Here is a 23,531-nt window from a genome sequence, read left to right on the forward strand (position 1 = left end):
TGAAGGTCTTCCAAGGTGATTGCTTTGCAAAGGGCATTGATTTTTTCCCTTTAACTTTTCTGTTCAGTGCTTTTGTACAGTTTCCCACCCTTTTCTCCCTGGCTAAACACATTTGCTCCAGTGAGCTAGTTAAGTGATTTTGTACTTACAATTAGCACTGGCTTTGTAACTGATTCTAATTCTTTAACAGCACCAAATTGAATCACTATACTTTAGACTGATGCACACAGAATGTTTCTGGCCATTTACAAGGAGATTCAATAGATCAAATTGTATCAATTCAGGAATAGATAAATGGAACTGAACAGATGTTCATTCATGTTGTTATTGTTTATGGTTTAGGTGCAATTACCCTAAACCCTGCCCTTTTTCTCATTGGTTACTTGGACACTCACTAAAAATAAGAACACATTATGACCCTGGTATAATTAGTTATCATAAAGAAAAGCTATTTTGAACTACAGAAATAAGTGCATAGTAAAAGTATAAAAACTAATTTCAGCCATACTTATTTTATGTATCCATCATTTTCTATTTCTTTTCTGAACTTTTCTGAAATCCCCACCCATGACTTGAACCCTCTTAGTTTAATTCTTTACAAAGCATGTAATGAAATCAAAGAGCAAGTCAGTCCAGCACTGAGAGGTGCTTTACATTTTGATGTTGAATCATATTGAGGCCAGATGCCAGCTTAGTGATGACATTTAACGTTGTTGTACAATCAAAGCTAGCATCAGCCATGCAGCCAGGCTGGAATAATAGTACACCCACGCTTGATAACCCACATACAGATTCATGGAGTACAATGTACATAAGATAGGCTGCCATGGTAACTGCGAGGGTCTATGGACTTCTATCTGCTAGAAGTTGTCACCATAACACTTCGGTCTCCTTTCATCTTTGTCTCTTAACTTCTGCTTAAGTTCATTAAGTGCTTCATATTTGGATAATTGTAAACTGGGTAGGTGAATACACACTTCCAAATTTCACCTTGTACTTTTTTAGGCCTCTGGCAACCACATTATGTGTACACATGCAAGTCATAGTTTGAATTTCAAACAAAACTTGAAGAGGTAATTGGGGTTGAGTATGAGAGCACAAAGCATGTTGTTACTCACAGGGTTTCATGTTAAAATTGAATGGATATTTATATATTCTTATATTCATTATGGATTAGAGTTACTGAAAATCACATCTTCTAGATTGACCACAGCATACAAAACCCATTTTTCTTAATTCAATGACAGGAGAGTAGAAACATTGCTTTTCAAATAAATTGCTGGTATTACTTTTTATTCTTTTGGATGATGCACTGTAGAAGCACATGTGATGCATGCATTGAAATCAGTGTCAGAATCTAGTTTTATTGCCAAATACATTTACATATACAAGGAATGTGACTTGGTGTTTACCTATCTATTGAAGGACAAAACTCCAACTTTGGTGTTGTTGATGTTTGAACCTCTGCCAGATCTCACTGACCCCAAAAAGACATTGGTGTAAGTCCAAAAACATGCAGTGTGATCAATCAAAGCAGAATACTAAATTGTTTTTCTTGGGTCTTTAGACATTCACATTTGAGAGATAGAAGGTTTTTACCCCTAGCTAAAAAAAAGTCAAAATACTAGGGCTGACTAGAGTGCTTTGAAGCTTTGATCCTTGCCATGGTAGTTGATGTCCAAATCAGTATTTTAATATTAAATTTTTCTATGCCATTGCCCCGAAAATCCCAAATAGTCCATATATGTAGAAATAGTAATCCAACATGATTCATTATGCAGCAACAATTTTCATTATTATTTAATCTCAGATGAAGGCATTTGAACTTAGTAATTACCTGATTTTGTTACTCTGACAGTTTGACTACAATGACAGGCTTGCAGGCTGCACACATGCATTTATTTGTGACTATCCACCATAATCAACTCACACGCACAAGAACAAGTAGTTTGCTCACCCTCCCACCCGTTGCCAGCGATTCTAACTATGTGGGAAACACTGAGATACCCAAGTAAGATGTTGAAAAGGTTAAGGGTTTTTAATAGTTAAATATTGCATAAAGACGACCCCAAATAGTCAAAAGCGAGATATGCTTTAGGAAAAAACAGTAAATCACAAATCTACAATGACTTTGGTAAAGCACCTGAAAACTGTAACTAACAGCTTAGCCATCTTGTAAAGTATTCTTTTTTAGGGCCTTTATGCCAGCAAAGTGGCTATTTATCATGTTATTTTATGTGCATTAACTGAAAAGTCCCGTCTTGAATTCCCTCTCCCTCGCGAAGCTTCAATTAATCGCAAGTATTTCTTAATGAAGCTTTGATTCTCCAGAACTGCAGAATTTTGTACAGCCCTACAGTATAGATGCCTGCACAAACACACATCATGCACATACATTAACATAATTCCTCTCTTTGTTGTATTCTCTGTCACTAGTTTGAAGTCTGCCATCATTAAAGGATAAAAAAATCCCCTTGAGGGTTTAAAGTCTTGTCACAGCCTTTCACACAAAAACACGCACACACATACTGCCCATAGCCCATCCTGCTTCATAGTATCTGTAGGGACCAGCTGCACTGCATGGCCACAACACAGCCAGGCAACACCACTTCCATTCTTCCGGCCTCACAATATAGGTCTATTCACAGCATCCCTCCCATCCCAGCTCTGTGTCTGTCTCCATAATGCAGCCTTCGAGCTCCCATTCACATATCTACAGCAGGACCCCAGTAGGCACCACAAAAGGACACACTTCCTGTCTTCCACAGCTTTAGGATAAGCTATATCAGGAAAAGAAAAACAAAAATCATATCTGTCATTTGTCATGTCTAGTAATTGATGAATTTGGAGTATTTAGGGCACATACATATGCATGGAAGATTTTCATTAATGAAACATTTCTTGCATAGATGGAAATGAAGAAGCAATACCACTGGTTTGATATCATTGTATAAGTAACAGTATGTTTTGTAGCTGTAAATGGGCTGCCATACAGTAGTGAGTAAATCTGCTACATGTGTGTAAGCATAGCCTCCTAGCCATACTGACACTGATATGACAGCTCGGATTAAAGGAGATCCAGCCTGCAGCGTCTTCTCTGGTCAAAACACTTCTGCGTCTCAGCCCTCATATTGACTGTAGCCTCACAGCCAGAGGAGATCTCTGCTTGTCCCTCTTCCCAACTCTTTAATTCAATAAATGTACAAGAATCTTCATGAACACCATCACTAACATTTTCAGATAGATGTGGAGTACATTTTAAATAGGATCTCTTCAGGAGAAGTACAAAAATTAAATTATGTGATTTATTTGCAGTTTAAGCAAGAAAAAGCTTAAAGAAGACATTTCCCATAATCAGTAATAGGGTAATACACAACACTAAACTGACAGTAGTGACACATACATGATTAAGAACAACAGGCCACTAACAGACTAAACTTTCGACATTTCTCTGAGGAAAGTATTGCGTGGTATTAGTCTTAGAAATGAAATTGCAAAATGTCGGCCATGACCTATATTTTATACAATGGCATAATTCAACAAATACCCATTTATTATTCTTTGATTTTTTTTTCAAAGTCACTGAGACTTGTTGTTTACATTCAGCCTTTACAGATGACTAATAGACGCATGTTATGTCCTGACCTACATACTGCAAGGACAATAGGTGCTACAGAATAATGAATTTAAGTATGTCAACCTGTGCGTTTGGACAGGTCCCCACTGCCATGTGTTGCGAGGTTTCGTGAAGATGATAGATGGTGATTTCAGTAGGCAGGCTGTCTGACGTTGACCTTTTGCTCCTCTTTACCATTTTAACTGCGGCAATCCCAGTGTACGAAGTATACATGGTGACATTATGCTGGAGGTGAACATGGTATATAGATATTTTCTTCAGTTAAGGGTATCCAACATAAATTGTTGTGAAATGTGATAAAAATAGCTTAACTTTGTTGTGTACATGCTGTGAGCAGTCTCCTGTCTTTACATTTGACATTTTCCTCTTCCCACTGTGTCTGCTTCATACATCTTCCCTTGTTATATTACCCAAAATAGAATCGGCCCTCACAGCCATTACTCTCTAAAACAATAACCATAACTAGCTGCCTTACGTGACTAACTTTACTGTGGCTGATTCTAAGGGAGATTTTGGCTAAATTTGAACTTCAAAATTCACTGATGGCATTTCAGTTTTCTGTTTTTATGCTTTTCTGTAAAACTGTATACAGCAGGATACCAAAGAGCCAAGAGAGGCAGCAAGTCTAACAAAGAAAGTCTGGCTTTTACTGCATTGTGTGTTTTAATTGTCACAATATCTACATTTTCGGGATTTCAGTTTTGGCTGTGTCAGTCTATGAAAACTCTATTTCCAATGCAGTTTTTATGATGAGCAAGTAACCTTCCCGCAGTAAAGGCAATGACTACTAATGTCAGTGGTTGAGATTCTTCCTCTTTCTCAACCTGGGAACTGAATCCACACAAAGCTTGGCCCACTGTTGATAAATATAAATACCAGCTTCTGCCTGCTAAGCTGGTTTAGTGTTGGTCCGTTGATGGTGCTTGCTCAATGTTTGTATCCAGGCAGTGAACCAGCTCTAATCTGCCCCAATAACCACCTATCCCTCCATATCCCAACCCCCAGACTCTTGGACAAGAGAGTGATCACAGTTACAGAAGCCATTACATTTAAATTTTACGCTTCAGGCAAATTGAATGACCTGAAATTCATTGACAGCCAACCTTACAAACAACAATTGGTAGCTAAAAGAAGCTGAAGCACATACATTCATATAAAGAACAATGAATTAGTAATGCCTTCAAAATACTGCCACACAGTATAATGGAGTTTAGCTGCAGAGCGAGGGTGCTTCAGAACTTAGTAATGATAAATTGTAGTTGGAGCAAGCCATTCCTGTACCCTAATTTTTTTCTTTGCAATAGAAATATAAAAGAGCCACTGAGACTGCAGTAGAAATGACCAATTACCAAATGTATGGCAACAAGGACCAAATGCTTTACTATCGTCGTTATTCAATATCAACCGTGAATGCCATGACTTTGTCTAATAAATCATAATCCATTAGGCCTGAGCCGAGTAAACAGTACTTGTGTCTGTATCTTCAGTACACGTTGTGTCAGGCTTACCTTCACTGACCATAAGTATCGATAGGCTGTGCCTTGCAAAAACACAATTTGACTTATGTGAAAAAAACACAAAAAGAGGAAATTAAGGAAAAAAAGGAAAAAAAGTGCTGCAGGTCTGCATCACCCTACCAAGATTTTTTAAAAAATTGTCTTCTCGCATCTTGTCATTTTAGTCTGATCACACCAAGGCAAAGTGTTGAGCTCACAAGCTCCTTCCACCAACACCAGCTGGGACAATTTAGTTTAGAGAGACACAATTTGGTGTTTTACAGACATAGCCTTACAATCACTGAACCCTTTCAGCTTTCTTTGTATTTATTACTAAACAAGAACACCGACAATGAGAAATCAACACAATTTGGCTAACAAACAAGAATAATAAATAACTAACAATAGAAGAATACGATATGTGCAAATTTGCTAATTTACCCATGTTGCTCTTGGGAAGAGCTGCCACTATTGATGATGTCATTGGACCAGGGCTTACAGTACTGATGGCCCCTTGATCAAAACTCCAGGCTGGCTACTGTAAGCATTTATATGGTCATCAGGGTCTGTAATTTTCTTCAAACAGCTGAGATCTCTGAGAAACATTTTTTCATTCTGCTCAGCATGTAAACGTATAGCAAAATGACAATAAAGCTGAATGGAATAGAATAGAATCAAATCTGAAAGCGTATTTGTACAGACAGGCTTTGCATTAACCTTTCTTTGAGTGTGACGTTTGTCATTTGTTTAGTTTTAATGATTTATTTTATTGATCAAGCATTTCTAATGCTTGCTCTATAAAAGTGCTGCACATAGAAACTTTTCTCATTCACGTAAACACTCACCTTGTCTTTGTATAATGTCCTTGAACAAAATGGTGAACCCCCTACCTCCTTACTTTCCATACTGTAAGCTGCTGAGGATAAGCGTATCAGCTTAACACCTGTAATGTAGTTGTAAACTCCCTGCTTTTGCCAACACATTGCTGTTGAGACTGGAATCAGCAGGAGCCCAGGGGTGGAGGAGAGTGGGATGCTGGGAAGCAGTGAAAGGTGAATCAGCCTCCACCTTTGTTTCCAAGTGGCCCCGCTGGCTTTGTTTTGGAGCAGAATGAATTATTAACAGTGGCCTTCTGGTCGTGTTTTTTTTATCCGAGTCCACCTCCAAAGGTAAACTGTGCTGAGAGATCTCCATTGATTGGCTCCTTCCATAGTGACAGCACAACTACATGTCTACCTAAAATTTTGTTTTTTTAGTCCTCACTTTGTCTCTCGTTATTTTTAGTTTCCTTTCCTTCTTACCCGTCCTTTTTTTCCATCCCACTGTTTCTCTTGAATGACCAAATTAAGCAACACAGGTGCTTAAATATCTGGTCTCCATGGCAATAAAAGAGCTGTCCTTCTGCATGACAGACTTTTTCATACTCCAGTTCACAATGACATTGTAAAGGGATGTTCCACTTCACTTAAGTTGAATAATTGAATAATAAGAGTTTGACCTCATAAACATTAATTATCAGACAATAAACCACACCCGTAAAAACTGACTGAAAAGTCCTGTCATCATACATGTTTTATGTTGTCCATGTTGTACGGTTTCACTGCGTCACAACTTTTGGCTCAAAGTACAATATGGTGATACAGCCTGCATGTGTTGCATTTTTTAGCAATGTGTAGTAGAGTTTTAACCAGGTGTCTCAACAGTGATTTAATTAGATTTTTCAGATTGGTAAACCATAAACTGAGGTAGGAATGCCTTGCCAATATAGTAAAATTTATTTTACTTGCATGCGCAGTAAAGTGAGGCAATACTTATTCTTCTGCAAACTAATACAGACAGCAAAATTATAATTGAAACACTATATTCAAAAACTAATGTTATTTATTATTTTTTAATATTATTATTAGTATTTCAGAAAATCTAATAATAGCAATGTTTAATGTTGATGATATTATTGTTGATAAACTTGAAAAACAATAAACAAAAAAAAACATAAAATAGTATGAGTAATTTGTTTTGGTCTTTATTAAGTTTTTATATAAAGCAGTACACATAAAGAATAACTAGCATTTTTTTATTTGCAAAATGAACATATCATTCCTTTTAATTCCTTGTAACGGCCATTCAACAAGTTAACCCCTTTATCAAATATTAATGTTGTCAAAAGTTAGAGTATCCCTTATTTTAAGCATTAATACAATTAAAAATATGTATAAATAGCTAGGTAGGATACCTGAACTGCAAACAGGTATTAAAGATTTTTTGTTGAAATAATGAAATCTTTACACTAGATGCTCTTTTAGATTTAATTCCAGTGGCTGCTGCTTCATATTCAACAAGTCTGTTTAAGCCATTTTCATTAGGTTAAATGTTCGGTCATAAACAGGTGTGTTAAAGAATTGCATTGGCTGCGTGCCATCTTTTTCTGCATAATATTCTTATCACATTCATCTTCCTCGAGGACACACAGTCATGCTGAGGTTCAGCCAATTTCTGTCTGTGAAAGTCTCTTCCTTTGGAAGGCATGTAATTTCTCTTGTCGTTGTTTAGATAACATATTTTATTGTCCTTTGAGGGTTTGATACATGACTTTCTGTGTGGATTTGAAAAAACACTTTTCTAAAATGTGGTTTTGTCATATTAGATGTGCAGGTATATAGCATCATGTTTTTCTTTCCTTATTTGTGGTACATAAGCATACTTTGTAGGTTGACAAGATGTCTAGATTTTTTCCATTAAGGATGTAATTCTTGTCAAGCAAAGCACTCTGCTCTTCCTGGAAGAGGCCAGGTGCAGTGTTTTCCAAAATAGCCATATCCCATCTAACCTGCAGCCAGCCACTCCTCATCATCGCTAACTGGCTTTAATTGTAAAAAACAAACAAACAAACAAACAAAACGACAATGTTGGCAAAGTTGATCTGAATTTTCTTCTTAAAAGATTCTCCTCCCTGGCCTTGATGCTTGACAGTTTCTTTCCATCCGCCCTTCTGCTCAGCGAATTTGCTGTCACTTGATCCTCTTTATCATCTGCTGGCCAGAGGATGCTCCCAACTGGCCGAAATGCTGGGCAACTGTAACTAAGGAGCAGGCATAACTGTGCTAAGCTGTCAGTTGAATAAAGAATAAATAAAGTATTCAGAAGAACCTAGAGCTTTTGCTAGATAGGGAGAAAAATCATTTTACAAGGATTACCTGTCCAAGGTGTTGCATGTGATGGAGGTTGAGTGTCATCCTCTATTCATTAACATTATCTACTTATGTATTAAAGACAGTGAGGCTGAAACTGAGTCTGATGACCACTGACACTAACATTTTCATTGCTTCTACTCCCCTAAAAAAGAGACAGTATATCGTGTGACTCATTAGGTCATAACATGTATATTTAGCTTTTTTTTTGGATATTTTATCTCATCTTGTATTTTCACTATTGTTGGTTTTTATTATATATGAATTAGGTAGACTTGAGTGTTTTGTTTTTTACTCGGGCGAGGTAGATGTATGGAGAGGAGATTTAGGGGAAGGAGAAGGACTGAAATAGGGAATGAAAGAAAGAGGGGGTCGCGGGGACTTTGGTTAATAGAAAACAGACTGTGAAAGATAAGTAATATGTAAATAGGAAATGTATCCCAATTCACCTCTGGGTGCACGCCAGTGTGAGAGACAGAATAATGTGGCAGGGAGCCTCAGGTGCAGCTGGGATGGGAGGAGGCGGGGCAACGCGCGAAAGGCTGAGGGAGAGAGCGAGAAAGAGGGAGGGTTCATGTGTGTCTGTTTGAGTGTGTGTGTGTGTGTGTGTGTGTGTGTGTGTGTGTGTGTGTGTGGAAAGAGAGAGAGGCTGAGTGTGCAAGCTAGAGAGATTGTGTGGAGAGGGAGGGAGGGAAGTGTAAGCCAGTCACAGCATCTCTCCTTCTCACTGCACCAGGGCTGAGGGACTCTTCGTCCCCTCGCTTCCCTCGCTGCAGATTTAACTCATTTCCATCAGCGCAGTCATCCTTTTTTTTTCTTGCCTTTTACTTGCTGCTTGTGACAGATGCATTGCATTCATCCCTTTCTGTGTACCAGGATTTAAGGATTTTTACATTGAAAGCGTGGGTTGTCCTGTTTAACGGAATTAAAAGGGGGACGTTTGCAAAGGACAGCGCTTGAAACTGGGACTCCGACTGGGACTTGGTCTTTTCTTTATGCTGCTAGAGTGGATTCCCTTTTGTTGTGCTGCCAGTGTTTTGTTCCAGGCGACAGACACACTGAGAAAGGAGTTGTAGGACCCTCATACCACTACAACTCAACAGAGCGCATACTTTAAAAGACTAAAGCAAGTTAGAAAACCTATGGTTGTATGAAGCACTTGAGGAAAAGGTGCACAGCCTCCCCTGCCAGAATGTCACAACAAAAACGCAAGTTAACATGTTTATGGGATAAATAGGCGGATCGCTGATTGATCCCCACACCCCCCTCCATCTCTGCAAGTGTCTGCTACAGGATTGCTGAGGAGTCGAAGTGAGAGGAGCGCTGAGCTATTCAGCTGGCCTCTCATTGCTCCAGGAGAGTCCTTCTACCTGCCTGCATGGCAGTCTTACATTCAGCTCTTTTATCAGCTGCGGGACTTTTACATTTGTTTGTATTTCTCGACTTGCAGTCCAGAAAGCTGAGAGGCAAGTCTGCACATTTGGATTTAAACTTTAAATCACTTTAAAAGCATAACTCATCCAGACATTTCGATCCGCTTGGTTTTTTACCTCATTCTGCCGAAGGGATGCCTTGTAAACACATTTTTCCCCCCAGCACTGTGTGTGCTGAGAGAGCTGTGACATTATCTCCTGCGGAGATCCCCATGTTGTTCTAGCCTGTGTCTGTGTTTTGATTCAGACAATAGCTGGGCATGCATGGGCTCCAGACACTGACCAGAGGACCACCAAAATAAGGGAAGCCCGCTGTAACATTGTAAACACGCCAGCGCCATGGCACAGTGAAACTTTGGATTGAATAGAGGAGTTGATTCGCAGAGATGGATATAATTTTCTTTTCCAGAGAGACTCCTAAGAACTCTTTCCCCCTTAGAAATGGTTGCCTCACATTTATTTTTTTTTATAGGTAACCACTCAGTAAATTTCATCTGATCTCCAGGAGTGAAATAAGAGCCCTACCGTGCTTACTCATCTGATCTCCTGTGAGGATCCGTCAAGAGCAGAGCGCATTGTGCTTTCCGTCATGCTTTAACCTCTTCGTATGGTGTCCTCTCGCGCATCTTCTGTGCTCTCTGCCCTTGTGCGGACAGCTTATGCCTTCAGCCTCCCTGTGGCAACCCTCATTAGGATCAGGAGATGAGGCCACAGACTGGCAGGCAAAGCAGCAGGGAAATTCGCCTTTGGGATAGATGCCTGCCACAGCTCTAATGTTACCCTGCTTTACTGAAGGAATACATTTTTTCCCCCTCTACTCCTGACTGTTACCCACCCACTACTTTCACTAACCATGAGTGATTGGAAAAGGAGAGCTAAACGGGTTGTCCTACCCTCCCAGAGGCTGTATTGATTTTCCTCCAGTCAGTGTTCATTTGATTGAGACCCAGCTATGTGAGAGTAAGGTGAAAGAGAGAGAGAGTGTGTTAGAGAGAGTATTGAGCTCCGTTAACTGAGGAAGGCTGCAGACACCTGGTGTAGAGCAGGTGGGGGGGGCAGGGGGGGCAGGCAGTTCTCCAGTTTCAGACCAGCTGCCTTATGGGTGACACACCACAAACCTGACCCACCTGGATAGCACCCAGAACAATGAACCAGTCTGAACTGACAACGGACCCGGTGCTTGCTGCCAACAGCAGTCATGCAGACTTCTTTCCTGGCAGGGCCACCAATCACTCTTGTCCTTTGGGCTGGGGGCTGAATGAAGGCCTGGAGGCTTGCGTCCTGGAGACTGCTGTCATTGTACTTCTGACAGTGCTCATTATTACAGGGAACCTGACGGTGATCTTTGTGTTTCACTGTGCCCCTTTGCTACACCACTACACCACCAGCTACTTCATCCAGACCATGGCCTATGCTGACCTGCTGGTGGGTCTCAGCTGCCTGGTGCCCACCCTGTCTTTGCTCCACTACCCAGCAGGTGTCCAGGAGCCCATCACATGTCAGGTCTTCAGCTACGTCATCTCGGTTCTGAAGAGTGTTTCGATGGCCTGTTTGGCTTGTATCAGTGTGGACCGCTACCTGGCCATAACTAAACCACTGTCTTACAACCAGCTGGTGACGCCATGCCGGCTGCGAGGCTGCATCACCCTAATCTGGGTGTACTCCAGCCTGGTTTTCTTGCCCTCCTTCTTTGGGTGGGGTAAGCCAGGCTATCATGGGGACATTTTTGAGTGGTGCGCTCACTCCTGGCCCACCTCCGCACTGTTTACAGGCTTCGTGGTGTGTTTGCTCTATGCGCCTGCTGCACTTGTGGTTTGTTTCACCTATTACCATATTTTTCGCATTTGCCAGCAGCACAACAGAGAGATCAGTGAACGGCGGGCACGTTTCCCCAGTCAGGAGATGGAAGCTGGCGAGGGGGGTAGTAGTGGGCATCATGGAGGGCATGGACCGGATCGGCGTTATGCGATGGTGTTGTTCCGCATCACCAGTGTTTTCTATATGCTCTGGCTACCCTACATAATCTATTTCCTGCTAGAGAGCTCCCATGTGCTGGACAGCCCTGCCCTCTCCTTCATCACCACCTGGCTGGCCATTAGCAACAGCTTTTGCAACTGTGTTATCTACAGCCTGTCTAATAGTGTGTTCCGCTTGGGCATGCGTAGGCTCTCACAGACGATTTGCTCCTTCAGCCACTGCGCGGCCGATGACAGGGACTTTGGGGAGCCTAAACCGAGGAAAAGAGCAAACTCATGCTCCATCTGAAAGGATGAGGATACTGCTGGAATCTACGAATGGGGAACATGAATCTTAACGAGTTGAGCAGCTAGTTAACTTTCAGTAACCAAACAGAAAACAATTTTTCTGTTTTATCAGCCTGTCAGCTGACACCAGTGACATTGCTGTGGTCACAATAAACTATGGTTACAAGCTCTTAATGGAGATGGGTGCAGTGTCTGAACAGCGAGATTTAATGAGATGGGCACTCTGTGATGGCTTTTATTCTGTGGTATGTGAATTAGCTGTGGATCATATAGAAGGTAGTCTCCCTGTGGCTTTCTCAGCTTTTACATCTTACTGTGTGTCACTGTATCAGCCTGGTCAGACATAGTGGGATAACCGTAACCCCAAAAGATTCACAAACATCTTCTCAGACTTGAAATGTGACCACACTTTTTCATGCCTGTTAAATTTTGTTAGTGGTTGTGGATTGGATCGATCTTTGTGCTCTATATGACTGTCATTAGCAGAGACAAGGTAACTTACACTTACTTGTGCTCATAAACCTGTTTAAATGGTTTTTTGACTTTTTAACTGTATAAACACACACAGCGACAATGATGACAGCCATTATGCTGCCGATAAATCACATATTGCGTACGGCCTTGACTGTTTTCTAGAGGAAAGGACGCAGTCCATTTTTGCTAAAGTATTTTTGGTTGAGTCAGTAAACATGATGTGCACAGGTGAACAGGAGAGAGATGCAGAAAAATCATGGTATTGTGGTGCATTTTTTCTATAATTAGAGTAATTGGCCAATAGTGATCTGACAGCTGGTTGAAATTTGTTTTTTCAGACCTTCTGCAAAACATGCTGCATGATGAAACATTGCACAGCAATCTTAAACCATGAAACGCCATTATAGCACTGTTATTCCTACATCATGGCATTAGACCAAGGACTGTTAAAAATGTCTAAACTTAGAAAAAAAATAAAAAATCATTGAAATCAAGTGAAAATCCCCCATATTAAGAATTAATAAAATTTTCACTTGACTCAGCATGGTTAGCAATTTAGAGATTCAAATTGTCTACTAGTGCTTACTGCTGTAGTGTGACCTGTATTAGATTTTCCACAGATAACATGCTGCTTTTACTGTTTACTGATTTCAATAATACCTAATTATGGTTGGCCACCATTCGATTGGTTCCCCCCTTCTAAAAAAAACACCTTATTTCCAGAATTCAGATAAAGGATGTATCAGTTTGACACTAAGACCTTTGTATTGATGGCAGTGAACTGATGCTTGGGCCAGATAACTACCCAGCAGAGTTTATTTTTTCTCTGGCTCCTCCCTTACGCTTATGAAATAGCCCATCAGCGCCAGCACTCTCACCACTGATGTGGCATTCCTGATATGGCTGTATTATGAGTATTCTGCTAACAGTTTGATGCATGAGTGCTCATGACAGCCATTTCTAACCAGCAAATAAATATTACATCCCCTCTGTATATGTAGGACCATGTGGATAGTGATCAAACAGGAGAATTGGCAAAATTAAACGGCATTATCGTAATATGAATTTAAGATTTTTATTTATAATGAAAATGGTTGAGGATTAGAAACTCTCTGGGATGTTATTATTCATAGATGTTGGATGTTGCTTTAACCCCACTCACAAACTTCCCTGAGTCTCTTAAAGGTAAAAAAGCTTATAGGCAATGTAGACTGAAATATTTAGGCAGGTTTTGGGTACTTTGCATCAGTGCCAGTTATCCTTGTTAAAGATGATATTGGATTTTTTTTTTCCCAGCAGCGATGGACAGGGGTTCAGGTTGATGTGATCTGATCTGTCTGGAGGTCGCTGTGAGGTCAAAACTTAACTGATCTGACATTACATGCTTAGTTGTGATAAAGGTGGAAGGCTATAAGTAGCTTATCTTGTGGTGGTTTGTTAAACTATTGGCCAGAATTCACATTACTTGTAATTTGCTCCACTGTCTTTCAGCTATACCTATCTCGATGCTGATTAAAAAGTTACTGCCTGCAAACTACAGGCCCTAATGTGTCAACATACTTCTAAATGCTTTTGTGAATGACCACTGTATTTAGTGTGCACTTCTCACAGGGTCAAACCTAACTGGGAATCACACTTTAAATTTGGACCATTTGAATTTTTCTTGTCTTTTTTCATGATGTCTGTGCCCAAGAAAGAGATGACTGGGCAAACTTTAGGTGTTGAAACTGAGTCTCTATTGCATTGTTTTCTAATAAAAAAAAAATAGAATTAGTTCTTCTACTGTGCCCATTCCAGCTTGGTAAATTCTAAAGACTGTTCCCCTATTTGGGGCTTTTTGCTATACAAAGTGCAGACAATGTGTGTTGTTAAAGTAACCTACAGTACAAGACTGCCTTTGGTTATGATTCTCATCCTTTGCTACAGCACAGAAGGATAGTCAATCACTTCAGTTTACCTTGTACATTCCCTTCATGATCACTGGATCAGTGTCAAAGCATAATTCTTTTTGAATACAGCCAGGTACTATAGCCATTAACTAATTTTCCCTCTTTGCTTATGTAGAAGTGTCATCTGTAGTTTAGGCCTTGCTTATACTGTATGTCCCTGCTAAAAACCAAGTGGCACAGCAGTCCCAGACCCTTGATATTGTAACTGCATTCAATGCTGCTTCAAAGTAGCCTGTGTAAGTCATTCCTCTTTTTAAAGCTGCATTAAGTGACTTTTGAAAGCTAGAGGCAGAGAGACCCTGAGCCTTAAAGCTTGATTTATGTTATATGCTTCTTTACATCCAACAAAAACAGAGCTACATGATCATTCCCATTCTGATGAATGTAAGTACAATAGTGTTTTTAAGCTGAGGTTTGGAAAACCAACATCACCAACAAAAAAAAATGTCTCTTTTGGTTTATCTAAATACTTTCTTTATCGGCCCTTTGTTTACTTTGGTTCTCTGCAGTTTTGCATGAGGCCCGTAGTCTACAGTCAACTTAAAATACTAGTGTGCTGGGAGTGGCTGCCCATGGTCTGTACTGTATGTGCTGGCATTGTTTTGGTTGTGTTGGTTCAGACAACTACAAATCTGTGAGTGTAAAGTTGCAGTATGGGATGTCGATTCTTAGCGGGATCATCAGCATCAATAACCCTTTAACATTGCCAGGAGTTGTTTGATTCAGTGTTATTATAAACTATATTGCTTTATGCAGCTTTAATGCATTACAGATTGTTCTGTATATGTGCCTAAAGATGTATTTTGTAGGAAAAGTGAAAAAAAGAGGTTGAGAAGTAATTTCAGTTACATGGACATGCTGCACTTTTTAAAAAACATTTTCCAGCTCATGAGCATATCTTGTGACCGTGTGCACATTTTAAGGTACATTGTTGTTGGATTTAGTTTTCCATGACTTTTAGCTTAAAGAGGTTTCCACTTGAACCAAGAACGGGTCAAGTCATTCATGTATCACAGTCGATCTGCATTCTGCCTTCAAGTGGGTACATGTTATACTATCTGATGTCTTCATCAGATCTGTAAGATAAGAGCAGACAGCAGATTTGTCTCGTGAAATCCCTTCTGTAGCCGTATGACCTGGCATATATGAGGAATAGGAGTAGGGAACCACAGCTTAGCCGTGTCAAATACTAGACTTATTATGATATTTTCTTATTTTGATAGCTTGTGTTTTTGGTGCTCCGTTGAAGCACAGTGCAGTGAAGAAATAGTAGAAGAAATGTATAGGGTCTGAATTAGTGCTGTATTATCTTCACAATGTGGTGACAAACAACACAATAACATATAAAACAGGAGAACGCAAAGTTCTCTATTAGCCTAAAATAAAATAGCTCAGTTGTTACCACTTAATGTAAAATTTGGAATTTACCATTCAACAGAAGATTATTGTATTTGATCAGAAGTTGCACAAATATTCATTCCTTTGGTGGGCTTTTTTTTGTAGCGGGTTATGTGAAATGCGTGTCTTGGCTCAATTTTTCAAAAATCCAAGAGCCATTGAATGAGTATTTAAAAATATATATATATTTATATGTGTCTGTATTACACTGACCAAACTGAAGTGGTAGAAAATCAAAACTGTTATCTTGTTCTGACAAGTCATCTTACTTTCAAGTGCATTGATCCGGGCTTTTGATATGTATTTATTTATTAAGTTATGTTCAAACCTTTACACAATATACTGTATATGAGTATACTGTATGTAAAGTGTGTGTATCTGTTTTTAATCTGCTGTATAGCCAAAAAAAAAAAAAAAATCAATCTCTGACAAAGGTATGGCGCACCCATTTGTGTTCAATCAACTAGGCTGCTGATGTTTTGAATAGGAGGCAGAGTGTGTTGAATTACATAGTATCTATTTTTTTATTTTGAGATTTTGTCAAAGACTATGGTTTTGTTGTTGCTGCCAACCCAATAAAGGTGAAAATAGTAGACATTCACATCTGTGTTGTGAAATGTTTCAGTCGGAACAACCATCATTAAGCCAGCTTTTATTTAGTCACAATCAGCTGCACTCTCCAGAGTCACCCACATATTTCTACTTTTCACCTACTTAACCTACATCACTTTACATACATTACTCCACTTAAGGGGTAATCATGAGAATGGGGATGTGGGCTCGAGACTGAGTAGCTACCAGGTTGTATCCCCACTCTTGATGGTATCAGAGGGATTAGCTTACGCTTGCCTCAGCAAACATTGTTGGGGTGCGCTTGAGCAGGACAGTTGGATATTGAGCACCAGTTACTTTTTAATTGCACTGAATGAGTAATAATCACAGAAGGAAGACAGGCATGTGTTTGTGCATTAAAAATTTAAATGTAGTTCTAATGAGCAGATCAAATGTTTAAGCCATGTGGCTCCACCGTGGAAAAAGAGAATCTGGGACAAAAATCACCAATTTCTCAGCCATTTTATTAGAGATGAGCCCAAACAGGGGGACTCTACTGTCATTTTCCCATTGATGACATATCTGTCTGAAGCTCCAGCTCTGTTGTGAGCAAAGCAAAGATTTATTTAATTTTCATCTGAGCCACAGATGGCTGATCAGGTGGCATTTGGTTGGTAACAACTCTGTAGCAGGCTAGCCTTTCCTTTAGTGCCACTGGGAGTTAATGCACACCATCATGTCCTCTCTCTGTGTGAACAGTATCCTCATTATAGAGTCTGATCCCTTGTTCTTGGTCTTAAATTGGCCTTTGAAATTCATACACTCAACCTTTTCGACTGCAGACAAGCTTTGAAACAGTCATAACTCCACTGTGTTCACTGAGTAGCTTAGTGAGACGAGTGAGAGGAGATGGATGGGGATATCAGAATAAGACTGAACGTATAAGCAGCAGATTATGGAAAGAAACTAGGTAGAGAGAGAGAAGAGATTGAGAGACAGTTGAAGTGGTTTAAGGTATACTATTTGTTACTGTTTTTAAACACCGTAACCCTAACTCCATGATTCACTTGCTTTTGGTGTTTTGCCTCACGATATTTGCGTTTTTCAGTACCGTTTCTCTTGGATACCTGCTGCTTACAGTCTGGCATTTGGTTGCCACCTTTTTGTAAAGCTATGACCTCACCCGAGCGCTGTTGGGGGACACACCTACAAAAGTCTCAAGCACAGAAAATTAGAAGATAATATAAAAATCCAGGCAGAAGTCAAATTCTTTGAGAAAAATGAATGCTGCACACTTCTAGTGGATTATAAATGATGATTAAGATGATTTTTTGTTTTTTTAGTCTATTACGGTTGGGGGGCATCATGGTATTAGGATATACCAGAGTGTTTAGAAATCCCAATGGTGTGATTTTAAATATCATTAAATATACGGACCCTCATCTTTCTACTAACTTCATACTAGAGAGGCTGTATTGAGGATGTTTTGCTTGCAGTGCTCATCACGTGCGCTGGAAGTTTCGCCCAGGACACGCTGCATGTGTGAGCAGTGTGTCCACATTGGCAGAGTTTGTTGCTGCAGTGCTGCTGCAAAGCTGTCTTATTTAATAACTGCTATATCACCACAATTAAAGCATAAAAAAAGAAAGGTGGAGCGCAACAGATATATTTCCTTGGGTCTGTGACTGATAAAAACATTAAAACTGTAGTAATAGGTGGTATAGAGTCGATATAAATATCAAAGGACCATTTTCAATGTCTATTTTTGCTGTAAACCACACGTATCATGCAGAAATAATTGGCGAGACTCCACTGCTCAAGATGTGTTGCGCCTGAGCAGCACTACTCACGCCATCAGTGTGGCTGCTCTAGCCTGGGAACACAGGCACCGAAATAAAAAACAATCAGAAACATGAAGGTGTACGGCGCTTGTTCTCTGATTGATAAGGAAATTGGGTGTAATAATATTACCTTTTTTTGCCATCATGAAGTGAATTGTGTATTGAGTAGACTGAAAATGGCAAGACAAGACAGTCTGCAGAGTGTAGCACACTTGCTGGTCGATGGTGCAGGGGGTGGTGCATGTATACCGTGAAATTCCATGAAGGTATGAAAAAATAGATACTGCAAGAGCCTAGAGTCTATGCATTGCATTATATATATATATTTCAGTAGACTGCCTGAATTTTAGAAGACAAAGGTGATGGAAAAAAGGAGAAACATTAGGGAGGAAGGTACGTGGAAGTTAGAGGAAAATATAGGTGGAAAGAAGAGGAGGGTTGGAGAAGGAATAGCAGGAAGGAGCAAGAGAGAAAGGTTCATTTTGACAATGAAGTTGGAAAAAGCTTACTACAAGTTATTGTTTGGTGTAGTTTTGTTTTTATACACAAATTATATTTTCCAGTACAAAAACACAATTTCTCCACTTCTATGAGACAGTCCTTCAGAGTTTTTCTCACAGTTCTTTGTAGTTCTGTCTTACATCACTGTAAAGCTTGTGAGGAAAGTATATCAGCACAAAAGACTGTTCACTATTTGTACCAAGCTGAATAAGCAAAGTGCCATGAAAAATGCTCATTGCATTAAAACATGTTCTATGACACAAAGCATAATAACAATCTTAATATGCAGTATTCAGTCCTCGTGTGTAGATAAAGCATGCTATAATGTCATACCAACAACCATGTTTAAGAGCAGGCAGTTTTTGGCAGATTTACCAGGTCTTTTTGTTTTTGAAATCTAGTTTTGGAATGAAAATCTGTATTTGTTCCTCCTCCCAGAAAGTACTTCATCCGCACTAACTATTGAGCCAAACCAAGAGCTGCTTCACGGTCCAAGCTTGTTCAATATTCATGGCCGACTCTATATCAGGAATTCCCTTTTATTTCCACAAATGGCAGCACTCGCCTTGCTTCCTCTTTCCCTTTCCATCCTGCCACTTTCCTCCTCCTCTTTCCGTCCTGATTGAGAAAGGACCACCTGACTGTCTTTTGAGGTGGGGAAGTCATAATTGGAGGGGAAGCCACTTCCTGCCCCTGTGTGCTAATGGCGGAGGCTTGTGGCGCCCACCAAAAGCCTTTGATGGCATAAGGAGGACACACTCATGCATCCACACATCAACACACCCTCATACATCTTGCATGGCCTCAGCTAGTCTTTGAAAACGACGGCTGTGTATGTGGCCCAATAGCTGACAGGTGTTAATCTTAGCATAGTGGATTGTGTGCTCTTACAATACATAGTATGTAGTGTTAAACATGTATGTATTCACTGACAAGTGGGTCTGTGAGTTTGCACTTGTAGACACAGCGGTGCTTTGAATCAAATGTTTGCTTCACTGGCAGTTCCTCAAATATTTGTTAATACATTTTACTCAAAAAAACGCCTCATGGTGGTGCTAATAGATAGAAACCAGTGGTCTATAAAAAGCTTCAGGGAAATCTCTGTAATAGTTGTTGTTGAGATTTTTTGGTCTGGATCAAAGAGGTGGACTGGCCACAGGCTGTATTAATAATAGATGTAGCTACAGTGACATCACCTGTTGGTTTGTGGACTGCTGTTTTAAAGCCTCATGTTTAGCTTTTCAGCCATCTCCTATTGTTTTTTTTGGAACCAGAAGTGACCATATTTCAACAAGAGACTTGAGCTTTGAAGAAGCAAGTGGCAGATCTGACGGAAAAGTCAAAGATAGACAGCTCGTCATTCAAACGGTCCCGCCCTTAAATACATAACTTTGGGCCTTAATAAAAGGCAGACGGGTGAATTATAAAAATAAACACCCCCTGTACAATTGTCATGAATGTTGAAAATAAGCTATAGAGACCAAAACCGTTTTTTGTACCAGGCTGTAATTATTTTTATTTCTACTGTAAAGTTGGGCATTTTAACTTGGGGGGGTCTTTGAGGAATTAGTCTGTTTTGGAGCCAGCCTCAATTGGCCATTCGATGAATTACAGTTTTTGGCACTTCTGCATTGGCTTAATTTTTCAGCCTTGGAGGCTGGCGCTTGGGACCCACCAACAGAGTCAATCACTGCCATCCATCAAGCCTCCATCATGGCTAAAACGTGAGCATACTTGCTCTTTTTCAGTAACAGGACATGCTCAAACATTCACTTTATAGCTACAATCTCCTACTTCCTATGTTGGTTTATTGTCGTAGTTATTGTGGAAAGAAAAGTTCTTACTTTAATGTTTTTTATCTTTATCCAGTTTTCACAGTTGGGGGTTTTCTGGTTAAAGGCTGGTGGTGCTACTTGGGAATTTCTTCGTCATAATCTGGACTGTCCAACTGCTCAGTGTTTAATGCCATCTTTACTGTAGTTAATGTGCCAAAAGTTATCAGTTTAATAAACCAAATACAAAAATCCCACTACAATTCAAACAAAACTTTCATACAGTGCTTTGTGAAAAAGTGTCTCAAATGTTTAATTTGAAAAAGTTGCCAAAGTCTGTCTTGTTGTCAGTTTTATTAATCATTGCTTACCTGGAAACATAACAGTCCTAATTATGCCGTTTCACAAAATTCACTTATTTGCAGTCAGCAACAGATTGTTGCAGTCAACATCTGTGGAGAATCAAACTAAAAAGTGCCTAACTTTCAGTCATTATCACTTTTTGTAAGCCAAATATGGCTACTGTGTAATGTTAGTTGGGTGTACAGCATAGTAAATGTAGTCACTGATCATGGTAGCACAGAAAGTACCTGCAGTTTAATGACAATACTGTGAGAGACTCAGCAGAGCTTACAGTAGGGACTTGACATTTTAACCACATTGTACCTTTTATTTTCTAAGTGTTTCAATCTCTCTAAACGCCATTTTTGCTAAGAGGTTACATTGTCCCCCAAGTGACAAAAGGAGGTTGCTGCAGGTTCAATCCCCGTGGTGAACCTGTACTCAGGGCAATAATCGGAACACTTACCTGCCCATTCATTTGAGGGATCCCTCGATAGGAACATTGAAAATGTCAAAAACGTGGAATCACAGGAAGTCTTCATCAGTTGCTTTTCAGCACTTTCATTTCACCTTTGGACCTAATAATTGCTATAGGTAGACTTTCTATACATCTGCAGGCACTTGACTGAGAGCTTTCTTCTCCATCTTATCTAAGTGTTTTGACTCTCCCGAATGTGCTCATTGGTCCCTCCTGGTTTTGAGTCACATTTAACATTCCATTCTCAGTTGGAAAAGTCTGATTCTGCAAGTTTCTGCTCATTGTCTTTTTAGTCTCTGTTGCTTAATGTCTCTCTCGTTTTGTCTAAAGTAATGCTGACTCTGCAACTAAAAAAACACTGTGAATTCCCACCTCGTCCTTAAGCGCCATAGCATCTCCATGGTTAGCGGCAACTATAAAAATCAATTTAGGTCAGGGCTGTTATTTGGCCTGTGATGGGACCACATTGGCTATGTTGCTGATCTGGCAGGTGATGCTGTTTTCTGCCAGGTCAGGAGGAATTTTTTATCGTGTTAACATGGGTTATTTTAAGCCAATAAAGAACATGTGTTGTGTTTGCCACTATGCCTTCAAGGAAAACAGTTTTTAGGCTGATAGTAAACACAGAAAATAGTTCTCCATAATGGCCATTAGGCTAACTGCATTCTAAAATTGCTTTTACGTAGCATCACAAATTAATAGGAAATAGTGAGGTTGAAATATATATGTCAGAATTTGTAGATTAGAGCTTTTTATTCCTATTGTCTCTGAGTTTCAGACTTTAGAAATCGATGAATTTTTGCGCAAGGAAGATGGTTTTAGGATGTATATCTGAACAAGAAATGTGGCTGTGGGAGTAAAGTTATTTTTTTAAACTCAATTATAATCTGTGAAAATCATCTGATCTTAAAGACTCTTAAGTATTATACATTTAATAGGTATAAATGCAGAAATCAAATACAAAATTAAAGTCTTGAGGAATAAAAATATAGATAGATTGCCTTAACTTGTTAGTTATTTATTCACTTGAACCACCATAATGATTATTAAACCTGATTGACAAACTGCCAGCAGTGATCTGCAGCACCACCTCTCTCCCCCACTTTTCTAATCTCCCCATATCTAATGGACAGAAGCACTGAATATTTTAACACTGTTAAATGTACAGGAATTAGGTCATAATGACTACCATTTTAGTTCATATCATTTCAGTTCAAATTATGATATACTTTAAAAGATGCATTAAAAAAAGCTTAAATTACCACAACTAATTTTAGTACAACCTTTATCCACTAGTCAACATGTGAGGGAGAAACTGTTGAGTGAAAAATCTGTCTGTGTTACAGATAAAAAAATGTACAATATGGGGTCTTATCACGCACATTATCGCCTAGTGTTTATAAAAATTGATGGTGCCAAAATTTAGGCTTTTATATGTGAAGAAGCATTCCTAAATTTCTGGTCTTTTTCAGTCTGTCTCAGACTGTGATGTATCCTCCTCTTTTCTCTTCTATGGTCAACATTGTCAGAATGCTGAGCCCGCCACAGCTGGCACTTTAACCTGCAGACATTCTTTCTCCTGTTTGAAAAAAGATTTTATTGTGACAGAATGGAGCTCATTATAGTATTGGCTTTGGAACCGCTTTAATTCACTTTCCTTACCACTGTACTTAAGGAACATCTAAAGATTATTTTTTATTTCTTTTATTTCGTCCTTTCAAATTTGATTTAGCATAATTCGCACCAATATTCTTGCTCCGGCTATTCATACATAGAGGACAAAGACAAGCACCTTGACGGACACTGGAGGACAAACCTGTTTTTTACTGTTAACGTCCCTGCAGACCTCAGGTACTGATGCTCTGCCAGCAGATGTACAGCCAGCTTCTCTAATTCTCTCTCAGGGCATTTTAGCTGAATTAAATACCATAAGACAGTCAAATTACCCCCTTGGCATCTTAGCATATTTCCTCCTTCCTTCCACCTCCCCTCTTTTGCTCTTCCTTTCCCTCTCTCTATCCCGAGGCAGTGTTTCCCATAGTAGCACACCAGGCCTGTCTGTGTTAGGCAGTTATTTAGTAGTGATGGTCCAACAGCTCGCCTCAGGCCAGAGCTGATATGGTTCTTCCTCTGTGGCATTTAGCCTTGCTGCTGTTGCCAAGGCAGGAGGAGGGGGGTGTCTGAATGCTAACAAACAAACAAACAA

At 39.6% G+C, this 23,531-nt stretch overlaps 2 protein-coding genes across 4 annotated transcripts in view; both read left to right on the plus strand.

Annotated features, from left to right (window-relative positions):
- rabgap1l (RAB GTPase activating protein 1-like) overlaps window positions 1-23,531 on the plus strand; it is a 137,808-nt gene that overhangs the window by 39,341 nt on the left and 74,936 nt on the right. The window lies entirely within an intron of this gene.
- On the plus strand, window positions 7,619-16,440 carry gpr52 (G protein-coupled receptor 52). The gene has a single exon (XM_088077591.1). It carries the CDS (start codon window positions 10,901-10,903, stop codon window positions 12,017-12,019), a length of 1,119 nt encoding a protein of 372 aa, XP_087933717.1. The 5' UTR covers window positions 7,619-10,900; the 3' UTR covers window positions 12,020-16,440.

This window comes from Plectropomus leopardus, chromosome 5 (genome assembly GCF_026936395.1).
Source record: "Plectropomus leopardus strain MGB_pleo_1.0 chromosome 5, ASM2693639v1, whole genome shotgun sequence".
Taxonomy (NCBI): domain Eukaryota; kingdom Metazoa; phylum Chordata; class Actinopteri; order Perciformes; family Serranidae; genus Plectropomus; species Plectropomus leopardus.

Excerpts from the sequence above, each read along its gene's own strand:
- gpr52 (XM_088077591.1), top strand. The coding sequence starts at position 10,901 with ATGAACCAGTCTGAACTGACAACGGACCCGGTGCTTGCTGCCAACAGC.